At 42.2% G+C, this 24404-nt stretch overlaps 1 protein-coding gene and 1 long non-coding RNA gene across 2 annotated transcripts in view; one reads left to right on the forward strand and one right to left on the reverse strand.

Annotated features, from left to right (window-relative positions):
* The window catches only part of LOC135233773 (uncharacterized), a 392830-nt gene that overhangs the window by 194810 nt on the left and 173616 nt on the right, over nucleotides 1-24404 (forward strand). The gene's annotated exons all lie outside the window — the stretch shown is intronic.
* Nucleotides 4477-24404, reverse strand: part of LOC135233683 (retinoic acid receptor RXR-alpha-A-like) — a 58893-nt gene continuing 38965 nt past the window's right edge. The window contains exons 6-10 of the mRNA XM_064297486.1: nucleotides 24307-24323; nucleotides 19607-19616; nucleotides 16624-16715; nucleotides 9106-9211; nucleotides 4477-8742 (exon numbers count right to left, since the gene is read on the reverse strand). Of these exons, the coding sequence (XP_064153556.1) occupies nucleotides 8595-8742; nucleotides 9106-9211; nucleotides 16624-16715; nucleotides 19607-19616; nucleotides 24307-24323 (373 nt within the window). The 3' untranslated portion in view covers nucleotides 4477-8594. The remainder of the gene's footprint in view (nucleotides 8743-9105; nucleotides 9212-16623; nucleotides 16716-19606; nucleotides 19617-24306; nucleotides 24324-24404) is intronic.

Below are 24404 nucleotides of genomic sequence, written 5' to 3' on the forward strand. Positions count from 1 at the left end.
ATTTACAATACTAATGCAGATCAGTTTATATTCATAATTTTGGAAGAAATAAAGTACCACAAATGCAATTGTCTAGACAAAAAATAAAAAATGAACTTGCACTTTTTTAGTTTGCAATGAAATACTGAGAGATTGCATATATACAGCAGGCTAAACTATATATGTGCTGGATCAAAAACTTCTAGACCACAAGTTCATAAAATCTAAGGGTGGATATGTAGAACTACTATGATGTATGAAGCAAACACTAAGCAGTGTACCCAGCGTCTCCAAATCTATCCAAAATGTCTAAATTATGCATTGCTGTAAATCACAACATATTCACGTGTTTCACTACAAATCAACTGTTTTGACTCAGGAAACTCACTGTTGCATCATTTTCAAGTGGGAATTACAAGCTTTCAGTCAGTACGGTGGTCTAAAATATCTAGGGGCCCAAAATCCCTCTAAAAATAAACAAAATGCTTTTTGTCCATTATAAAGCATATGAGCCCCTTATGAAGGTTTAAGATGAAACATTGCTATCAGATAAAAAAATAATGCAAAAATAATGTCACACAATGTGGTACAGTACCTAATTGTGTAATAATGAACTCTTGTATGTATTTCTATACTTTGTACTCTTGTATGTTTTCTTGTATGTGGATGGGACGACATGAAACCAATTTTCAACCGTCCACCACGTTTTGGCAATGTTCCAACTGGTAAATGGTAAATGGACTGCATTTATATAGCGCTTTTATCCAAAGCGCTTTACAATTGATGCCTCTCATTTGCCAGAGCAGTTAGGGGTTAGGTGTCTTGCTCAAGGACACTTCGACACGCCCAGGGCGGGGTTTGAACCGGCAACCCTCCGACTGCCAGACAACCGGTCTTACCTCCTGAGCTATGTCGCCCAACTCTCACGTCATCACTGTTGCATGCTTCACAAAAACTTTTTTACACTACTAACTAACGCTTACGTTACAGTGTGAAATATCCACATTATATAATACCACTAACCTATTTAAAGACACTTAATTTCAAAAATAATGTATATAACCAAAATATTTTGAGCAGTAATACTTTCATAGCAATGATGAAATCTTATCTATGTTCAGTAGATGGAGACAGAGACAGTAAATCAATGATACTGTTCTATTAGCTTCTGTTTTTCTCCAGAAAACGATGTCAGTTAGGTCTATCAGCAAATGTATGGCTTAGCTATGGCCAGAAGCCCTCAATAATAATTGTATTTTCCAAGAAATTATGAAAAATCGTTGAGCACGTTTCGTTAGGTGCAGCGTCTTTTACTGCGACCACAGAGTGAATATGATGTAGTGTTGTGTCATTCGCGAACGATTTGTTCAAAAGAACAAATCTTTTGGGTGAACGAATTGAACTGAATCACTTCCTGAAACGATCCGATCATTTCTCAGTCAGTTCAGTGGAGCTTTCAAGTCAGTTGCGAACGAATGTGAACTGGTCATTCACTGACTGACTATCGTTTGCAGACTATCAGTGATTTGTTCACTGAACGTACTAGGGATGTGATGGTACACTGAACTGATGGTACAGTTCGTATACACGGCTTCGTTCCTCTTGCTGGTAGCGAATGCAAGGAGCGAGGAGTGTGCTGTTTATTTTCAATGAAATAAGATTTTTTTTAAACTTCTGAAAGAAGTAGCCTACTATTTTATCAGCTAGCCTACATTTTATGAGAAAACGATGTACGCTATCTACTTAGGCTATACGTTGGCTATCAGATATACCAGTTTCTCCCTGCCCCCCGTCCCATAAACCGCACCAGGTGACACCAACCCTACTGACGCCACTGGCTCCAGTCGAGCACTGAACGATTTGGTGAACAAATCTTTTGAATGGCACTTTCTAATGATTCAGTACACTGAAAATAACTGCTTTGCCCATCACTAATGCGATGTTAAGAAAATTTTCGGTTACGCTGACCTATAAAACACTATTCCAAAAGCAAAATTAGACATGTTATACATTGTTAGAAAGCTTATACTCTCACCAACTGAATAAATAAATTGTCAATCAAGCCAGACTGTACTAAAAAGGGCGACAACACTGTAAACAACACGTGTGGTATTACGCACAGCTGTTTTGGAAGGTACCCGAGGCATCACAAATGCACGTATATTTCACAAACGGATTGTCCAAGACAATATATGACCACTCACTCTCAAAAGGGACATCTCTACGTGTAAGGTAAGCCAACGGTAAGGTTGTATATTTAGTCCCAGATATTGACTGTAGAATGACATGGTATTTAAAAAAAACTTTTTCTCGTTTATTTCGTTATTCAGTGAGCAGTGTTTTCACTGCTGTATTGGCATATCTTAGGGCTATTGTCGGGATAATCTTGTTGCTATGACGAAATACAATTTTTTAGTGATGAAAGAATATTTTTTATGAATGCCAAGATAGACAATATTGTCCATTATGTCATGGGTGAGGGCTGTAGTTGTATATGGGACTGCAGGGAGGAGGTGCGTGTTAAATGAACAACCAGAGCGACAATGGTGACGCTGTGAAACTCCGGTAGGTATGTATTCGGCATAGTTGTCGTATCGTCTACTAATGAAACTAAAACAACGCATTTCTGTTTTTAACTCATAGGCCTACTTTGGTTGCGGTAGCACGAATGTCTGAGTTCAGTAGGCTAATCTTGGCATGCTGGCGTGCCGACCACTAGGGGCTTTGCACTAAGAGGTTAAGGTAGGAGAGTGTTACGGCCTCAAACACAGTTGGCTCTACCATGAGGCAGAAACGTATTAAAAGGATGCCACACCGTGTTAAAATAAACAAGAAAATAAATTTAACAAAACACAAAAATACTCATAAAGAGGAAACAATAAGAGCAGGGAGGTCTGGCCAAAAAGAACAAAAGGATGGAGAAGCCCGGGCCAACCACGCAGTGGGCCATCGGACCCAAGACTTCTCCCTAAACTAAAAAACAGAAAAAACTAAACTACAACAATAAAGCCACAAGAAACTTGCAGAAAGCATCTTTGTTATAGCAACTCAGAGGTGGCAATTGTTGCAGCTGTTACAGTTATGCAGACAGGGACGTCGTGTTTTAGTCACCTAGCATCTAATTACTGCTAGAATACACGCTGAAAACCATACTAGCTTTTCAAGGACAAATAATTAGTGAAAATTATTTATGATTTGATTTATTTAAAATAAAAAGAATTCCTTTTATTACTTCCAGAACTAAACAGTTTACCTTGCTCAAAAACAGTTCTTTTAATTTGTTTTTGAAATATTTCCCACTAAAGTTGTTGAATTACACCATACTTTTGGCACACGGGAGAGGACTGAATTGCACATATAGAAACCTGAAATGGCTACTGATACAGCTGTGTAAAAACATAGTTTGTGTTACATTTATGATGCCTTGCATTTATACCGACTCTCCCCTATTCTGTGTTCCATATTGCCTAAATAGTTTTTTAATCTGAGCTTGCATGGAATACACTATTATAGTACTCTTTCTATAAAGAAAACAAACTCGCTAAATGTTTACGAATAATAGCGCTATTCTTAGACATTGCTACCATATAAGCCTACAGTGTTTCCCAAACTTTATCTTGCGTTCAAAATAAGTAGCCTATCCACATGTTTTTATTTTACCAGAGATCGCTCATTTTCTCCAAGATATTTTATAGCAAATATACACTCTTAATTATGTGAAATTAGAAGGTCCTCAAATTAGAAAAGTACCTAATTAAGAAAAAATAACAGCTTGTTAAAATGAAAGGATTGCGACTGATTTGAATGAAAAGGGGGGCCCCAGGACAGAGTTTGGGAAGTTTGGGAAGCCCTGGGCTAGGGCAAGGTTTAATTTCGATTGTCAGCAATCTTGAAATTTCTGTACAATAAAGTTTTGTTCGCCATGTACAATGAAGTATGTTATGCCTCAATGGAGTGTGTCCAAGTTGGCTCATAATCAAATAAAACGGTTTCTTAAAGATTTTAAGATGCTTCTGTAAACTACCTCACAACGCTCCAGTTTGACCCTGTGGTTTCTTTTTGATGTCTTCCAGCCTTCTTTACCTGGAATTCATATCCACTTTAGAGTTGTGGTGAAGCACGGACAAACTTCAATCAATCAATCAATTTTTATTTGTATAGCGCTTTTAAAATAAAATTTTTATAAAATTTCAAAAATTTCAAATTTTTTTTTTTTTTTTTACAAAGCAGCGTTACAGAGAACCGGCCCCCAAAGAGTAAGCCTAGGGCAACAGTAGCTAGGAAAAACTCCCTGACTGATAGCAGGAAGAAACCTTGAGCAGAACCGGACTCAGAGGGAGAACCCATCTGCCGTGGGCAGGCACCGGTTTGTTATGGAAAATCAACAGTGGCAGGAGGCGGGGGTGCCCAGCTGGTCTAGCTGAAGGCTGAAGCTTGGGGGGGGGGGGGGGCGGGGGTGTTCAGCAAAAAAACTTGGAGGAAAGCAAAAAAAAAACGCTCGTTTTCTGATTTTTAATCTTTTCACAAAGATAAGCGAACATCAGAGAAGAAAGTACAAATAACACAACTTTCATTTTTTCAACAAACTCCTCCATTTGCAAGTGATGGATCAAAACAGTAGAGGGCACTGTCCTGTTTTTTTAAATGTACTGTATCCTTTTAAAATCATGTACACAAATGATGTAGGCTACAACATTCCATAGGATGAAGGTAGACTATAAATGGAAATTGGGAATAAAAGCAAATGATAAAATTACATTTGTACAAAAATATATATTTTTGCTTTAGTGTTTTTTTTTCTTCTCAATGTTCTGCCAGAACTACAATCCTGACTATCATAACTTTCAATGAATCAGCTGAAGGACAAAGGAAACTGAGATAATATTTTGTGCTGCAGATAGCAAGAACCTGCACACAAGTGCTTCTCTAGGCACCAGGACCCACAGCTGGCCAATCTTGTTAAAGCTCGAAGAAGACCATTACAAACTTCTATAGTACAAACGTCTAGTAACGCCTATATTTCTGAAGATTTGTTTGCCAGAAGCTCCTGAATTGCAGTTTCTCGAGGGGCGAAGCTCCAGGGGGGACGCCTGCTTGCTGTCTGTATTTCAATTTAAGTCTTTATTTCAATATTTAAATGGTGAGAATATTCACTATATTTCCCAGAGATAAAGCCTACAACGAAAGCCTCAAAAACATTACAGAACAGAATATGTTTGGCACTGAGCTGCACAGTAGTGGATTGTTCTGACCTGGACAAGCCATATTTCATTCTCATCCTCTTCACTGGAAATGGAATATACAAGATAAATTGAACAAGCACGTATTTATATATACATGCACACTTGTTGATAAAATAGCTTTATACTGTATAGAAAGCATTTATTTCAGCCATCAATCACCACTGAATTTGTTTGGCTTTCCCATTCAGTGTGCTGTGTATGGCTTATTATTTACTTGCAACCATTTTATGGAAATATACTTTTTAATTTTGTTGATGTTATATGTCCATGCTACTCATAACAAATCTCTCTTCAGAATGTAAGGGGGCAAATCAAATTAGCCAGACTGCAGATAAGATATTTTGAACACGGTCATATTCAGTAAAATCTTAAAACAGGCAAACTAATCTGACAGGCTGAATAAGGCCTTATTTATCTGGAATTGTCTTTTTTTTACAGTATTAGTTAAATATTCCAATGTAGAGTGGATCAAAGAGAGGAATAGCTTTAGATCAACAGTATTCTGGCTTTGGGAATAGGTTTATCCATGATGCCAAACTAAACTCAAGCAGTAATCTTGTAAATTCCGATTTCTTTTATTCACAGCTTTACAAGATTTTATGGTGTAATTGTTCTTTTTACAATGGATATGTACAGACAGGTGACCAATTAAAGGAAAAACTGAATAAATGAGTTGCAAAACATAACAAATGCAAATGCTTCCATTCAAGTGTACTACATGAGTCCGTTCAGCAATTAACATCCTATCATGCTCTGTGGCCTGTATAAAAATGCTGAGCAGGCCCAGCTGACCTCGATTTGGATCAAGATGGCAAGAGGAAAAGATCTAAGTCACTTTGGAAGTGGGTTCATTATTGGAAGGCAGGAGCTTCAGTCACAAATACTGCTCAACTGGCTTGTGCTTCAATAGGAACAGTGACTAAAGTGACATCTGCATTTAGATCAATTGGAAAGACAGTAAATAGGGTCAGAAATTGTGGTCGAAAGCGCGCATTCAGTGATCATGATGTTTGTGCATTAGTGCAATATATAAGGAAAAACAGAAGAGCAACTCTTCCTCAGGTGGCTGAAAATATCAATGCAGGATGAGATCAGACTGTGTCAGCAAGAACAGTCTGTTGCCAACTACATAGAGTGGTATAATATAGGGTTGCAGTGCATAAACCCCTCATTACAAAGATGAATGCACATTTGAGTTAAGTGCTACAAAAACCATAGGCACTGGTCTACAGAGATGTGGAAAAAAGTGAAATGGTCAGATGAGTCATCCTTCACCATATCCTTGACAAGTGGGCAAATGCATGTGTGGCACTAGGAGAATGATACAGGCATGAATGCTTGACCCCTACGCTGAGGGGGTCCGGTTGCTCAAATGCATTTTCCTGGCATGGTTTGGGTCCACTTGTCCCCTTTGAGGGAAAGGTCACTGCAAATCAATACAAAGCTATTCTGAGTGATCACCTTCATCTTATGATGGAACATTTCTATCCTGATGGGAATGGTCTCTTCCAGGTTGAATGCCCCCATCTGCAGGGCATGAGGGGTCACTGAATGGTTTGTTAAGTATGAAAATGATGTAAACACCCATGGGAGATTCTGGACTGACACTTTCCACCACCATCATCAAAACACCACATGAGGGAATATCTTTTGGAAGAATGGTGTTCCATCCTTCCAGTAGAGTTCAAGAAACTTGCAGAATCCATGCCAACGTGCATTGAAGCTGTCCTGGTGGCTCGTGGTGACCCAACACCTTACTAAGACACTTGCTGGTTTTTCCTTTAATTTGTCACCCGTCTGTATATCTATTACTAATGGATATGTAAACATATGATAAGGCTCAAATGATTTACTAAATTCACAGGTTGCATATAAAAAAATCATGAACTTTGTTAAAGCTTCCATTTCAGAAGCCCATTTGACTTTCAACTTAAGGTAAAAGAACAGTTTCATTGATTAGTGCATCATATCATAATATAGTATCTCTGACTGAGAAACCGTTTGCAGTGTCATTAAAGTTCTGTATGTGTATAATGTACTATTGAAGTTGTATTGTTGAATGCATCCCACTGGAGGGCAGTGTAAGCGCTCTCATGTCCTGCTGCTTCCCTGAGACCAGCTAGGCGTGCTGTAGTGTCCCTTAGTCTCGCTGCATATCCTCACAGCTCCTCCCAATAAATATTACGCCATGGATGATCTTTGGGAACGCGAGATGCATAGTTTTGTAGCAGCAGCAACCTGAAAGCAAAATCATCCAGAGAGGAATTGTGTGTGTGCTTGTGAGTGTGTAAGTATGCCTGACTACTTAGATTTGTATGAATGTGGGTTTACTGTTAAGAATAATTTTTTTTCTGAAATGACACTGAGCTTTGTCCAGAGAATAGCTTGTAGGTTTACCCCAACTAACTTCCTGTCCATCTCCTTCATTAAGTGAAATTCTCACCGAGGGACTGGAATCGCAATCCATTGTAACATGGTAAAGCCCACGCCTACTCACATCTCTGCTAGGTGAGAGTTAAGTATCATGGCCCAGATATTTCTGTTTCAGGAGCAGTGAGTCTGCTGATGGCCCTCTCTCCCTCCAACTACCCTGAGGGATATCTCTAACCACACATCTGTGCTTCTGACACTGAAATCATTTTAATCTATATTGCATACTTAAATATGCAACATCTTATAAATTACATATACAGGGACATAATCAGGTATAAATAATGCAGAGCCTTCCTGCTTGAATGAGTGTAATGAATTCCATAGTGAGAGGGATACAGAGGCCAAAGTTCAGGGGCCGGGAGCAACTGAGGTATTGGGGTGCTTGTTGTCCCCTTGACCCCACCCAAACCTAAGCACTGTTGAGGGGTGGGGTCAGGCAGGGCAAGCTTCATGATACTGTTTACCTGGAACCATAAAAGGTGTGCTGACTGAGCTCTGTGAACCTCTAACACCCCACATGAGATCTGACCTACCAGTCAGAGAGAGAGAGTGAGTGAGAAAGAGAGGCTCTCTGCATAAAATGTAATTATCACATAATATATTATGATGAACTGCATGTTTGCAAACATGTCTGTGTATTTAATCTTTCCCATTCAGAATCTTCAAAAGTGTCTTGATGGAATCCAACTGCTTCTTTCACTAAATACATATTTATATAGACACACATGTACACAGACATACGTTCGCATACATGCACACACACGCACACACATACGCACACTATGTAAAACAAGCCCAGAGAAACATTTGAGGAAATGATGATGGCAGTCCAGCTTTGATTGTCACAGTCAGTGTGATGTCATCAGACAGTCTGTCTATCAGGAGGGGCAATGTCTCTTGCTTGGGGGAAGAACCTCAAGTTAGGCTGCACCTCATGTATTAGGTCATTTTGTGTGGTGCTTCCAGCATTTCCATGAGGAAGGTGTCAATGGGTGTGTCTCCTATCAGCTTTAAGAAGAACAGGTGCTCCAAGCACTTCAAACCAATGGACCGTAGAGCTGGTAACCGTAGCAACAGTTTGGCAAATCTGTTCCCAAGGTTTCACAAGGAAGAAAAAAAGAGAACCCTGAGATGACTTCTGAACTGTGGTGACCTCTGACCCTTAACTCAACTATAAATTTAAAAAATGTAATTAAACCAGAAACAGACTGACCTAAAAGAGTTTCATTATTAACAAAAACAGAACAGGAAAAAACAGACACTATAGAGAAAAATACTTGTAGACTCCCTCTCTAGTCTGCAGGGAGTCTCTAGACACAGAGATGATCTACAGAGATAGATGGCAGACATAGAGACTCTCTAAACAGACTCTGTATGACAGAGACACTCAGCTGAGTGACATAAATATGGTACAGAGACTGAGATACACTACGGAAATAGAGAAACTCACCTGCCAGGCTGCTGGGGGTATTTATGTTTGCAGTAGGCTTCTAGTGAAGCATATACCCGTTCCCTCAGCGCTTCCACACCACTGGGGTTTGACAAACCTTTCGAGTCTGCAGAGAGAGCATTGGAAGACAGTCAGCTTACACTATTGCAGTGTACCAGCTTATACACAGTATAATATAAAATGTTACTTGCATATGAGAGTACTGATTGCAGCACTTATTTAAAACATTACCCAAATAGCTTACACAAACTGCATGACCCTACAGCAGGGTTCAGGTGTGTATTTGCAGGTGTGTGTGTGTGTGTGTGTGAAAGAGAGAGAGAGTGACAGAGACGACATCAAGCTGCCCCTGGATATGAACGGGGTGATGAAGCTCCCTGCACAGCCCTCCAGCAGCCCCCTCTCCCTCACTAAACACATCTGTGCCATCTGCTGGGACCGCTCATCAACTGTGCCCAAAACTCCACCCTAACTATTCCCCACCAGTGCTGCCTGTAGGGTGTGTGTATGCATGTGTGTATGTGCCCATGCCTGCAAATAAGCATTGTTTTGTGTGTTTTGGTAATACTTGTTCAGTCTGTGTGTCTAAGTCAGCACTTTTTTTGTGTGTGTAGGTGTGAACGTGCATGTAAAAAACACTACATGTGTGTGTCTAGTTAATCATTGTATTGTGTGTCTAAGTTAACAGTTTTATAAGTGTGTAGGCATGAATGAGCATGTAAACACTGTTTTCTGTGGGTCTAGGCAATCATTTTCTGTGCATTTAGGTTAACACTTTAGTGAGAGTGAGTAGGTAGGTGCAAATGCTCATTTAAACACTGTTGTGTGTGTGTATACAGGTAAACAATACAGGGTGTACAGTTGTAAGTACACTTGGTCAGTCTGTGGCGTCCAAATGGAAATGACTTTCTTTAAGAACATGCAGCGCATCTGACGCGCATCTGATGACATCCTCAGTGCGCGCCGCATTCAAGATCCTTATCACACTCCACGGGTCCCCCCTCCCCCAACAAGGTATAAAAGTTAGGGACAGTAATCACTGTCTCTTTTCGCCCTCTCTCTTCCTGCACCCTCTCCCTCTTTGTGCACTACCTCTTCCTGCACCTTCACCCATTGTCCCTTTTGTGCCCACATACTGTGGAACTCCTATGGGCCTAACTCAAGTTCTCACAACTCTGTAGAACTCCAATTCAAAGGGCTTGCAGAACACCTAAGATTGCGGCAGTCACCAATTTATCTAACGCCCAGATAAAGTCACTGTATGCAGCAACCGGGCTCTGCCGATTTAGCTCGCCTGTGGCATCTAAGCCTGATCCATCTCGTGTGGAAACCAGTGCACACCTGATGCTGCGCGACTAACCACGATGAGCTCCAGGAAGAACCTTGCTGACGACTGACCGGGGGGGAAAACCGCATCGCCATTGCTACGGAACCAGGACTCGGCTTGTGCGCCTCACATCTGGAGACCTCACAACGCCAAGACTGTTCTCTCCAGGACCCCACAGCGACCACTGGAGGCAGCTACCTGCGTGAATGGATGGACAGTAAGACTGAGCAAACTTTCCAGGCAATAGTTTAGCTTAGATTGCATTGAGTTTAATGTGACATTATGTGTTTCCGTTTTGTCTTTTATAGTAATTTGCATTGGCAATGTAATCTTAGGAAGGCAATCGTGTGCATGGTCTTTCTCTCTCTTTCTCCCCGACTAACTTTACAACCCTAACGACACCACACTCGTATATAACTAGCTTGATTGCATGTATTGCTTAACAGCTGAAGTTACCCTTCACTCTCCGACACTACCGGGAGCAATACTCCTTCGTTATTCAGTTATTCAGCCACGTCGGTTACACTGTACCCCACACATACGCGACCATCCGCCGTTTACCCTTCCGCCTTTTGTCCACAGACAAAGGGACACGTGCGAATACGCAACCGCATACGCACCCCAACCTACCCATATATGGAGCATCATGTAGTTCTGGCAGGTCACGAGAGTCAAGCGCTCCGGCCGAATCAGCTGATGGCTCAGCTGAGTGATGTTAGCCTATCACAGTACATTCACTAACAGGGCGGTCTACTTAAACAGCCTCCCTCTACTCATTCGGCTGCTCCTCCTGCATGCAAGCGCTGCACGTTGCTTCGTAAATCCCCTCCACCACCCCAGCTCCATCCCCATGCTTCAAGAATTTGCATTCTCCATTCCTATGTGTTAAGAAGTTGTATTGCTCCATCCTTGTGTTAAGAAATTGCATTTTCTCCATTCATATGTGTTAAAAACTGCTTTGCTGCTGGATCTGTTCTGTGTGTACCCCTCTAGGGGGGTTTGGCTGCTGGCCTCCCGGCCTTATCCACGCGGGCTGCGTGGTTGGCGGGAGAGCTCCAGAACAGAGCCATACCGCCAAACATAACTGTATTGCCTTTATTGTCAATAAAGTTCTACTTGATGACAGTGGTCCTGACAGAATTAGCAGTTTCCCCATTCAGATTAGTTTGTGTATGTTCTGTTTGTACGTTTGTTTGATAAATCATTGTATTAAATCCGTGTCTGTTTTGATGTTGCTGGAACGTGAGAATCAACGTTCAAAATAGCCTATCCAGAACTATATCCTTCAGGTTATTGTAAATCTTTGATTTAATTATTGTGTTACGAATGGAAATACCCTTCAGTGTTGCAATAACAAAGAGGGTGGAACGGTTCGTAACATTAAACCACCACAGCCAATCTACACATCTAACGCAACCAACGAGCAGATGTTTAAAGAGAGAAAATGATTATTTATTATATACAACTTAATGATTTCCTATAAACTAAAAGTGTCAACCTAGCTAAAATGTCCGTGACACAAAGGCTATTTAATTGAGCCTCACCGGGTAGCCAGTACAGCGGTCCAAGTCCTCCGTGAGGCCGGTCCTCTCCACCAGATCCAATCGCAGGGATTACGTGTTAGCGTCCTCTGCTGGTCAAGTACTGTACTGCCGGATACAGAGCGACTAATCTAATCCTGGGCTACTATTAAAAACTGTTAAGGTTGGAATAGAACTCTCGGAGCAGAGCGAAGTCAAGCGTGGCTTCCAGTAGCAGACGAAAAGATGGCTCTCCTGTGATGACGGCGTCCAGCTGTTATATAGACCTGCATCTTCTTCTAACCGTTGCTCCGCAACGGTCGCCAGCATCCTTAGCTACGGCCGCATCTGGTCCGGTCTCCGAGCGACAACACCGGCTTCCTCGTCACCGCGCATCCTCCTAGTCAGGTCACCCGGCAACAGGATACATGTTTATCACCACCTGTATAGGGGAACACAAACAACCAGCAATACCCAGCCAAAAACACAGAAAAGTAACATCCCTTAATAATAATAATGTTCTAAATAATACACAGGGATGTAACATATTGGATCCTTAATATTTGCAATTTTGATTATTAATTGAAGTTCCAGATTTACAGTCGAATAGTCTAGATAACTGTCATTTTATGAGACTGATTTTTAATTGTGCGGTTATACCGCTTTGCCTACGTAAATGGTGCCCAATGTGAGAATATAGAAATATAATCCCAACATAAGTGGTGCCGCGTGTAAGGCTTTATTTTCATTTCCCTGACACAGTTGTGAAGGCTGCAAGGGCTTCTTTAAGAGGACCATGAGGAAGGACCTGAGCTACACCTGCAGGGACAATAAGGTCTATCTGATTGACAAGCGCCAAAGAAACGGCTTTCAGTACTGCCGCTACCAGAAGTGTCTAGCCATGGGGATGAAGAGATTAAGAACACACCCACTTCACGAACAAAACCTCACTCTTGAGATGTGTTCATATGTGCATGCCATTCAAGTATATTGCAATCAAGCTTAGTGTAAATTCTTAGAATAAAATCTGCATTTAAGTTGTACCCTGTCCAGTGCACTATTGTATGATATTGCTATAGTTAAGAAGCAGTGGCAGCTGTTTTAGAACCCCACTATATGTGTTTTTTATTATGTTCTTATAGATTCTAATGAGCTTCATTAGCTGTGCTGAGTTTGTACAATCTCTGTGTGTCAGTATAGGCAGAGAGATAGACAGAGAGAAAGGGGGGTATGGAAGACAACAGGCATGCTCCTGGCTTGGTGATCATGAGACCCCAGATCCCAACCCCACAGCCAGTTAAGTAATTAGTCTCTACAAAGTGGAGGGATGCTAAATTAATAAACTTAATCTTAGTTTGATGTTTAGCAAAACTGAACAGAATCTGTGGTTTTTCATTTTTTGCATTATCTTGATAACTCGAGAAATTTGATAAGTTCAACAATTTTCATGTAAGCACAGAAATCTTCAATCTTTAAAGTAATTAAAAACTAACAAAAGTTTAGTCAGGTTAAAGGCCAGCAATGTGAAGGTTGTAGCATGTTTGATAATGTAAGTGAAAACCAGTTACATGGTGGTTGTGTAAGCATGCAGTGAGCAGTCAGTAGTATTTGTGTTAACAAACAGTGTGGGGCACAAACTGTTGATAAAGTCATATGCATGCAGATTGAAAGGGCATAAATACGCATGTTGTGGGCATGTTGAAAGATGTTTGGACTGAGGGTAACCCCAAAGCAATAGTAGAACCAAAATAGTGACCATGACCAGTATTGCTAACCACAGTGGTTCAGCAGGAGTGGTAGTGACCAGAATAAGTGATCCAGAATGGGGGAGGACAATACCAGCAGTAAGTATGGATAACAATACTGGCGACCCTGGGGTTAGTCCTGTTGCTGCTATAAGCTGGAAAAATAAAAACCTGAGCGAACAGGTATAAATGAAAGGTGATTTTCCCATGGACACATAAGCATGTTTCTTTGCACACAGTTACGCTTGGATGAAGCAACACGCCAGGATTTGTACAGGAGCCAGAGGGGCCCTTAAAGACCAATATTGACACATCAATCCCCTCTCAGTTCCAGCTGAGACAAGACAGGGAGGGTGGCTCTTATCTTCACACCATACTGTCCTCATATGCACAGCGCTAATGCTTCCTGAGAGGGCAAAGAGGGGTTAGCTCATCAGCCTTCAAACTTTTGAATGAAACTCTTAGTTTGAAAAGTAGGACACTGAAATCAATTTCTCACCAAGGCAGTATCCCAACATGCAGAACAGAGTGGTCTTCTAATAATGTCCCTGATATAACAGCCATGGCTGGAGCTGTGCTAAACTGGCTGTTGTTTCTACAGCACTGGCCAGGCTGGAGCATTCCAATTCTGGCCTTTTTTTATTCTGAAATCTGGTCTGACTGGACCTCTCCAGCACTGGCCTGTTCCACAGACACAGACCTAGTTGGACTTCTCTAACTCTGGCCTGTTTCTCAAAGACTGGCCTGATCAGACCTCTCCAAAGAGAGCCTTTGTTTCTCAAATGCTGGCTTATCTTGCTCATACTCTGTGCTGTTCTTGAAAGTAACATGTACATGAACATGTAAAATTAAAGTTACTTACACTAAGGAATGTGGACCTACTTCTTTTTTGGCTGGCCCGCAACAATGGGGCCAGCCCTACAAACGTGAATGTCTGTGACTGAGTGATCTGACTGAGTGATAAAGTTACACCATCACGTGTGTTAGGTCCAGCCGGATCACGTGTGTTAGGTCCAGCCATATACTAGATTTTACGGGAGGGTCGGGGAAGCAATCGAAGACAGTGCCAGAGTGCATGCTACTAAAAGTTTGTTAGTAAAAGCTTTTTGAGAGGATGAATAATTACTTTTCTTTGGCATGAAGACAATATCGGGTGAGTTTGTTTAGCCTTTGAATCTGTCATTATGCTGAGAAATAACAAAACCATTTTTATTGATAGTATTTGAGTTTCTCTGCAAACGCGCGAAAACACGCTGGTATAATAAAACAATGATGGTAAATATACAGGCCTATATATAGTCCGCTTTGTTCCGTTGCTACCATAACATAACAAACTTTCTTGTGTCTACAGCTGCAGTTTCTCGCTGAAATTACTAATATTTAATATAAACAAAAGACGCAATTTATGCTGTAGTCTGCCAATGTCTAAATAAATAATACGGTACTTTGCGCGCAGCATGCAAGTAGCAGGGATGGCGAGTTGATATTTCGTTTTTTTGCTAATAAAAGTTTGTTAGTAAAAGCTTTTTGAGAGGATGTATAATTACTTTTGTTTGGCATGGATCCATTTGAAGACAATATCGGGTGAGTTTGTTTAGTCTATGAATCCGTCATTATGCTAAGAAATAGCTAAACAATTTTTATTGATAGTATTTGAGTTTCTCTGCAAACACGCGAAAACACGCTGGTATAATAAAACAATGACTGTAAATATATACAGTATATATACACTCACCGGCCACTACATTAGGTACACCGGTTCAGCTGCTCGTCAACGCAAATATCTAATCAGCCAATCATGTGGCAGCAACCCAATGCATTTAGGTATGTAGACATGGTCAAGACAATCTGCTGAAGTTCAAACCAAGCATCAGAATGAGGAAGAAAGGTGATTTAAGTTACTTTGAATGTGGCATGGTTGTTGGTGCCAGATGGGCTGGTTTGAGTATTTCAGAAACTGCTGGGATTTTCACGCACAATCATCTCTAGCGTTTACAGAGAATGGTCCGAAAAAGAGAAAATATCCAGTGAGCGGCAGTTCTCTGGGCGAAAATACCTTGTTGATGGCAGAGGTCAGAGGAGAATGGCCAGACTGGTTCAAGCTGATAGAAAGGCAACTCAAATTACCACTCGTTACAACCGAGGTATGCAGAAGAGCATTTCTGAACGCACAACACGTCGAACCTCAAAAAGCTACAGCAGCAGAAGACCACACCCGGTACTAGCAAGTACCTAATGAAGCGGCCGGTGAGTGTGTGTATACATATATATATATATATATATATATATATATATATATATATATATATATATAATCCGCTTTATTCCGTTGCTACCATAATATAACAAAGCCTACAGCTGCAGTTTCTCACTGCAATTACGAATATTGAATATAAACAACAGATGCAATTTATGCTGTAGTCTGCCAATGTCTAAATAAATAATACGGTACGCGCAGCACGCAGGTAGCAGGGATGACGAGTTGATATTTCATTTTTTGTTTCGTTTATTATTTGAAATATGTATTATTATTCTCTGTCTCTGAGGCGCTCTGAAATGTGCATTCTCTGCTAAGCTGAACAATGGATTGGAATATGTGTCTGATGCCTTTTTGGCTGGACCGCAACAGCGGGGCCAGCCGTACAAACACGAATGTCTGTGACTGAGCGATAAAGGTACACCATTGGTCGGCTGGATGACGTGTGTTAGGTCCAGCCATTCAACAGCAGAACAATGTGCTGTGAGCAGGGTAACTTTTTTGTACCTGTGGTTAACAGAAACTCATAGACAATGATTCTGTTCTTTAGCACAGCTCTCTCTCTCTCTCTCTCTCTCTCTCTATCTCTCATTCTCTTTCACTCTCTTTCACTCTCTCTCCTTCTCAAAGTGGATGGGGAGTGTCTCAGTGAGGCAAAAGAGTACATGCCTGGGTTGAAGAGGACGATGACTCTTAGACACCCCAGCTCCGTCTTGTCCATCTGCATGTCTCTCATCTTTGACACCAGCTCCGTCAGGACTCTGCGCCGGCACAACCAAAACACAAAATCACCAAGCGCAATGTTACCAACACACACCGTCAGTAACTCATTGCTATACAATTATACAACGGCTTGGCTGAAAGCTCAAAGCTGATTGGTCCAATTGTGTGCATTCATTTTAAATAACCGGAAACTTTGGCCTTTTAACAGTTCTAAAATCAATGTGCTCCAAAATCCAATATTTGGAAGCAGTTAAACAGCAACATTATTCTTCCGATTTTGAATTATTGTTACATATATATCAGTGGCGGCTGGTGACTCAAAAAATTGGGGAGGACAGGAAGAAAACCAACCCATGGCGTCATGTTATTTTACACTAGTTGGCTACTTATCTCTACTTTCTTATGTTCAAGTTATGTTATGTTCAAATGTAGCAATAATCTAAAATCAATGCGCTACAAAATCCAGCATTCTAAAGCAGTTTAAACAGCAACATTATTCTTTCGCTTTTGAATTGTTGTTACATCCCCTTCCCATTTCAATGTCCAGTTTCACAATTGATGGCAACGCTGAATCACATTTCTAGTTACTGGCTTCATTTAGGGATTCCAGCCATCCATAGACTGTATAAAAATGGCAACCATCCCACAAAATACGGAATTGTCCCTTATTTGGACAGTAGAATAGGCATTCCGTATTTAACTCATGGCTACGGGACGCATTTTCATCCTTATCTTTGTGAAGGATTGCGTTTATAGTAACCGCTGTTTTGAATACAATTCAATAGTTAGCTAGCTAGCTAGCTGGGATAACAAGCATGCCGTGAGACCATTCCGACCTAAATCCAATAATTTTAATATCGGCTAGGTGACAAGTGACGGCGAACCTGTCATAAAGCTAGCTGGCATTCAAAACCCGTTTCAGATGGTCTTAGAAAAAAGTTATGTCTACATTGTGCGACCACAACATTTAAAAAGTAAGACAGTGCTAGGGAGATGAATTTGATTGACTTATGGTTTCATGCAGTTTTATTAAATAATGTAATGACAAAAATGACCAAAATTGGTGCTAACGGTATGGTACAAAACGAGAAGGAACTATTTTTTCTTGATAGAATCATTGTTTTCGTAGACTTAACGACCAGAGCAGAGGTTTTTGCTTAACAACGGTGCAGATGGAACTACCAACCAGAGTTTTGCTTGACAACGGTAAAATAATATGCCCAAATGCGGAAGAATATCACTTTCAGCTGATTAAATCGATAAAAATCAATAAATATAAAAGTAACTGTTACGACCCTTCTAGGGGTTAAGGGTGCAATATTTAAAATGATGTTTGGCACCAGGAGATGTAACAAAATATATAAGCTTTCTTGTGAGAACAATGAGAGACACACAAGGCGGACTACGGTGAAAGGGATTTTACTGTGTGTGGGGGGGCTATTTACAAGTATTTACAGACATTTCCAAACATAAAGCACGCCAAGACACACAACCGAGACCAGTAAAAAAAAAGGGAGTGGTGCCGAAAATAACAAACACAATACCCTAACTACGAATTTGTAATATAACTAACCAATTAACAATACAGAAAACAAAACTTGTCTAACTAATCTAACTGCGACCAGCAGTCATAAATACAGGGGGCGACACCACCACTAAACTAATGTGCTTAGACAGAGCCCTTACCCTACGTGTCAACACGTGTATAGGGGCCCCCGGAACTTACCTAACACTGGTCTCTGAAGTGAACCAGGGAGGACGAAATTTTAGACAACACAACTCTCTCCAATAACACACAACCTACCATTTGCCCAAACACACAACACAAATGAGGAAACGGAAGGCTCCTGCAGGAACAAAATGGGGATATTTTAAATTGAGAGCTGAGGCTTGATTGGAGGAGACATGATTGCAGGAGGGAGTTGATTGGCGGATGGGGGGGATGAGCGGGAGAATTCTGATGATTGACAGCGGGGATGACCAATGGGAATAATGAAGGGCGGCACACGGACTTCTGCGGAAATGACAGCAACCGAGAGAGAGCAGAACGAAAGAGGGGAGAAAAACGCACGTCCGCATCTCACACGCGAACGTAACACTCCCCCACACAAGAACGAACTAGTTAAAGTTTGTTCAATACATGATGACGGGAATACAATACAACAGCATACATATCCCAAATCTAGTATCATGCACACACTAAACACGAGATAGCACATCTGCTACCACATTGTCCTTCCCCTTCTTATGTTTAATCACAATGTTGTAATTCTGTACAATCAGAGACCAACGCATGAGGCGCTGGTTCTGGTTGTACATCCTATACAAAAAGACCAATGGGTTGTGATCCGTGTAGACGTCAATGGGCACAGAACTAGAGCCAAGATAGACTTCGAAAAACTGCAATGCTAATAGCAGCGCAAGCGCCTCCTTCTCAATGGTGGAATATCGTATCTGGTGCTTATCAAACTTCCGGGAGAAAAAACAGACAGGGTGATCAACTCCTTCCGCACCTTCCTGCAGAAGCACGGCACCAGCTCCCAGGGCACTCGCATCAACCTCTAACTGAAACGGTAGTGCGAAGTCTGGGGCAGCGAGCACAGGGGCACTACATAACAACACCTTAACACTTTCAAAGGTGTGCTGACAATCTGGGGTCCATTCAAAATGTTTAGTCACACTGAGGGCACTAGTCAAAGGGGCGACAACCACAGAGAAGTTTCTACAAAAACTTCTATAATAACCTGCCATTCCGAGAAAACGGCGTAGTTCACGCCTTGTGGTGGGCGCAGGAAACTCAGCGATGGCAGCAACCTTCGCTTCAACTGGACGGACCTGACCTCAACCCACCTGTTTCCCCAGGTAGGTTACGGTCGCTTTACCAAATTCGCACTTGGCCAGGTTCAGAGTGAGCGTTGCTTTGCCCAACCTGTCGAACACTATTCGCAATACTTGAATGTGATCGGACCAACTGTCCGACTTTACAACCAAATCATCCAAATAAGCATAGCAATTAGGTACACCAGCTAGGACTGTATTCACCAACCGCTGAAAGGTGGCGGGGGCGTTGCGAAGTCCAAATGCCAAAACATTATATTGCAGAAAGTCATCTGGGGTGACGAAGGCAGAAATTTCAGAGGCACGGGGTGTCAAAGGAACCTGCCAATACCCCTTAAGTAGGTCGAGTTTTGTCACGAATTTTGCGGAACCAATGTTGTCGATGCAGTCCTCCATCCTCGGCAGAGGGTAGGAGTCTGGCACTGTAATCGCATTTACCTTGCGAAAATCTGTACAGAAACGTGCTGTACCGTCGGGCTTTGGAACAAGAAGACAGGGTGAACTCCAGGGACTGGAGCTGGGCTTAGCCAATTCATTGTCTAAGAGATACTGCACTTCCTGTTTCATAGCATCCCGTTTTACAGCATTGATACGGTATGGATGTTGTCTAATGGGAACAGAGCCATTCACAACAATATCATGCTGCAAGACAGTTGTCTGAGAGGGGATGTCACCAAAAAGTGCCGGATACTCACCGATTAACTGAACGATATCACAGCACTGATTATCTAATAAATGAGCCAGATGGGAAGACAAGTTTAACAAGGACTCAGAATTTGTTAGTCTAGCGCACTGTTGAGGTGCGTTCCGAAGCACAAGACCATCTTCATCTTCTGCACAACATAGACGGGAGGTTATAAGGGCAGGACTAACAATAGAAACAGGTAATACCTCCTTCCCGTCCTCCGACGGGCGTGTCTCTCTAACATGATATGTTTTAAACATATTAATGTGGCAAACACGAGACTGGCGCTTGCGGTCGGGTGTTCGAATTACATAGTCCGTTTCACTAAATTTCTCTTCCACAGTGTATGGACCAGAAAAGCGAGCAGACAGAGCAGATCCAAGAATAGGCAGCAACACCAGGACCTGATCTCCCGGCTTGAAAGAGCGCACTACAACCTTCTCGTCATAACGACGCTTCATAGTCCTCTGTGAGGAATAAAGCGCCTCTTTGGCAAGCAAGCAGGCATCGTGTAACCGCTCTTTAAACTGACTGACACAATCCAACACATTAGACTGGGAGGACGAGTCATCAGACATAAACTGTTCTTTTAAAACCTTCAAAGGACCTCGTACAGCATGTCCAAACACCAGTTCAGCTGGACTGAACCCTAACGATTCTTGTACCGCTTCTCTCAAAGCAAACAATGCAAAGGGCACAGCCTCATCCCAACCTGTTCCCGTCTCCAGACAGTATTTGCGGAGAGCAGACTTGAGTGTTTGGTGCCACCGTTCCAGTGCACCCTGCGACTCGGGATGATACGCACTAGAAACTCGATGCGTAATGGACAGAGAATGTAAGAACTGTTTAAAGTGCTTGGAAAGAAAATTAGTGCCTTGATCTGTCTGAATAATTTTTGGAAAACCAAATATAGAGAAAAATTTGGTCAGTGCTTTAATCACCGTTTTAGCGGTAATTGTACGCAGAGAAAAAGCCTCAGGAAATCTGGTCGCTATACACATAATGGTAAGGAGGAATTGTTGACCAGCTTTTGCCTTGGGGAGGGGTCCCACACAATCCACAATTACGTGCTGGAAGGGCTCACCCATTACAGGAATTGGACAGAGAGGGGCCGGAGGAATAACCTGATTAGGTTTTCCAGTGATCTGACAAACATGACATGATCTACAGTGTTTCGCTACAGCATTTTTAAGTCCAGGCCAAAAAAAATGCTTTAGCACACGGTTATACGTCTTTGTAACTCCCAAATGACCAGACCATGGGTTTTCATGTGCCAAGGATAACACTTGCGGTCGGTAAGCAACGGGCACTACAATCTGATAAGTCACGCTCCACTCCATACCAGCAGCAAGAGGAGAAGACCACTTCCGGATCAACATTCCATTGTCCACAAAATAAGCTACGATCATCTTTTTGGCCGCTTCGGGTGTGACAGCCGCGTCAAAACACTGACGCAGTGACTGGTCACACTGCTGAGCTGAAACAAGATTTTCACGAGTGACAAGAGAGGGCAATTCTGACTGTGGATTAATCGATTGCCTTTCTTTCGCCTCCTCCAGCTCACTCGGTCTCAGTTTTAAGCATCTCGCTATGTAAAACTTGAGACTCAGTTTCTGACTCATCAACATCACAAGGGGGTGCTAACACAGATTCCGATAAATTAATATCTTCCCCCTGCTTCCGTGCTTGGGCACGAGTGAGCACACAGGCCGGAAACACCTCAGACATGGCTTGGGACATAAGACATGTGTTGGGCTGTTCTACAACCTCCGGGAGAGGACGCACTTTACCACCAGCAATATCGTTTCCCATAATAAACGTCACACTTACGACAGGTAGAGCAGAACACACAGCAACATTAAAACATCCTGAGGCCAACTCCGTGTCAACATGCACTCTGTGTAACGGAAGAGATTTATACCCCATCTCAATTCCCTGAACGATCACATTCGCGCCACTGGAAGTTACTTCGGACACGGGCAACACATCAGCCAACATGAGCGACTGTGACGCACCAGTATCTCGGAGAAACCACACAGATTTTTGATCAGCCGGCGCACCAGGGAGAGATATCAGACCCTTGAAAATGAACGGCTCATAGCCAGAGTCAGTTTTCTTTTCAGGGGCAATCAGGGGAGATGTCTGGGAGACTGTTCTAACAAAACCCGTGGGCTTGAGTGCTTGGGATGTTTTATTTTTGCTCTGCCATGCCCTGCAATCAGCAATACGGTGACCAGGCTTTTTACAAAAGAAGCACAATCGCTCCTCTCTTGGATTTACAAATCCGCTGCCAGTCTGGTTCATGACTGGCGATCTAGAGTGTGCCGAGCCTGTAAGCGTCTCACTCTGGGTATGGGGACTATTTGCACGGGGCCGAAAACCGCCAAAACCATGCTTATGGGTCAGTGCGTAATTGTCAGCCATCACCGCAGCATCCATGGGCTTAAGTACGCCATGCTCGCTCAAATGAGTAGCGATTTGCTCCGACACAGTGTTTTTAAATTGCTCTAGGACTAACAAATCACAAAGTTCCCCGTATGAAGTGGCTTTGGAGGATTTCCTCCAGCGATCGAACTGGATTACCAAATCTCGCACGAACTCCACATGAGTCTGCTTGTCCCCTCGTCTAAATGTTCTGAATTTTTGCCGGTAGGCTTCGGGGACCAATTCATAAGCCTTCAGAATTGCATCCTTGACTTGCTCATAGGACGCCAGGGTTTCCGTATCAAGGGCGGAAAATACCTCTTGAGCCTTTCCCACTACAACACACTGGAGCAAAAGAATTTTGTCAGCCTTCGACCATTCTCGGTTTGCTGCTAGCCTTTCAAAAAGTATAAAGAAGGTATCCAAATCACGTTCATTAAATTTAGGAACCAATTTCAGATTGTGCACAGCGCTACTATGGACAGGTGAATGAGAATCCTCCCCTTCAACAGACAATACAGAGGCATCAAGTTTTCCTTCCGTAACCAAACTCAAGCGCTGATTTCGATAGGCCACCGCGTCTTTTTGTTTCTCCTCAGCTAAAGCCAATTCTCGGTCTTTGAGCTGTGCCGCATCCTTTTGTTTCACCTCAGCTAAAGCCAATTCTCGCTCTTTGAGCTTGGCATTAATTCTAGCAAGTTCAAGCTGCTTGTCATTTTCCAGCTGTATTTTCTTAAACTCCAATTCAGCGAGTCTTAATTTAAAATCAGCCTCCGTCATCTCTGTGGCCATCGTTTCCACTTTCAAAATCCCTCGCTCCACTGCGAGCTCAGTCAGATGCTGCCGAAGTTCAAAAACACTGTATCGCCCAGTACACAATTCTCTAGGCTCACCCCAATGACGAGCGAGTAGGACCAATTCCTCCCTCAAAAGAGAACGCAAGGTAGAAAAGGACGGACGAAGCAGAAACTCATTAACGCGTGGATTCTTATGCAACTCAGTGAAGCCTTTGCTACGGCTCGAATACATTCACCTTTTCACAAATCGGGCACAAGCCAACACCAAGAATCCATAAACTAAGAGAGAGAGAGTCATGCACACTAAATCTATGACACAGTAACAAATACCGTTTCCAATATACCAATACGAAATACAAAGTATCAATACAGTTTCCGCCAACAGGCGACAGTAAAACGCCACTACACAACCAATATCTCACAAACCGGAGCCAAAACTCCCAGGGAAAAAAAAATATATATATACACTTTCCAGTTAATAGTCACAAGGAATTACCCTCACAAGCTGCTTATATCCCAGACGAGCCCCCAATTGTTACGACCCTTCTAGGGGTTAAGGGTGCAATATTTAAAATGATGTTTGGCACCAGGAGATGTAACAAAATATATAAGCTTTCTTGTGAGAACAATGAGAGACACACAAGGCGGACTACGGTGAAAGGGATTTTACTGTGTGTGGGGGGGCTATTTACAAGTATTTACAGACATTTCCAAACATAAAGCACGCCAAGACACACAACCAAGACCAGTAAAAAAAAAGGGAGTGGTGCCGAAAATAACAAACACAATACCCTAACTACGAATTTGTAATATAACTAACCAATTAACAATACAGAAAACAAAACTTGTCTAACTAATCTAACTGCGACCAGCAGTCATAAATACAGGGGGCGACACCACCACTAAACTAATGTGCTTAGACAGAGCCCTTACCCTACATGTCAACACGTCTCTGAAGTGAACCAGGGAGGACGAAATTTTAG

This window comes from Anguilla rostrata, chromosome 10, assembly GCF_018555375.3.
Source record: "Anguilla rostrata isolate EN2019 chromosome 10, ASM1855537v3, whole genome shotgun sequence".
Taxonomy (NCBI): Eukaryota; Metazoa; Chordata; class Actinopteri; order Anguilliformes; family Anguillidae; genus Anguilla; species Anguilla rostrata.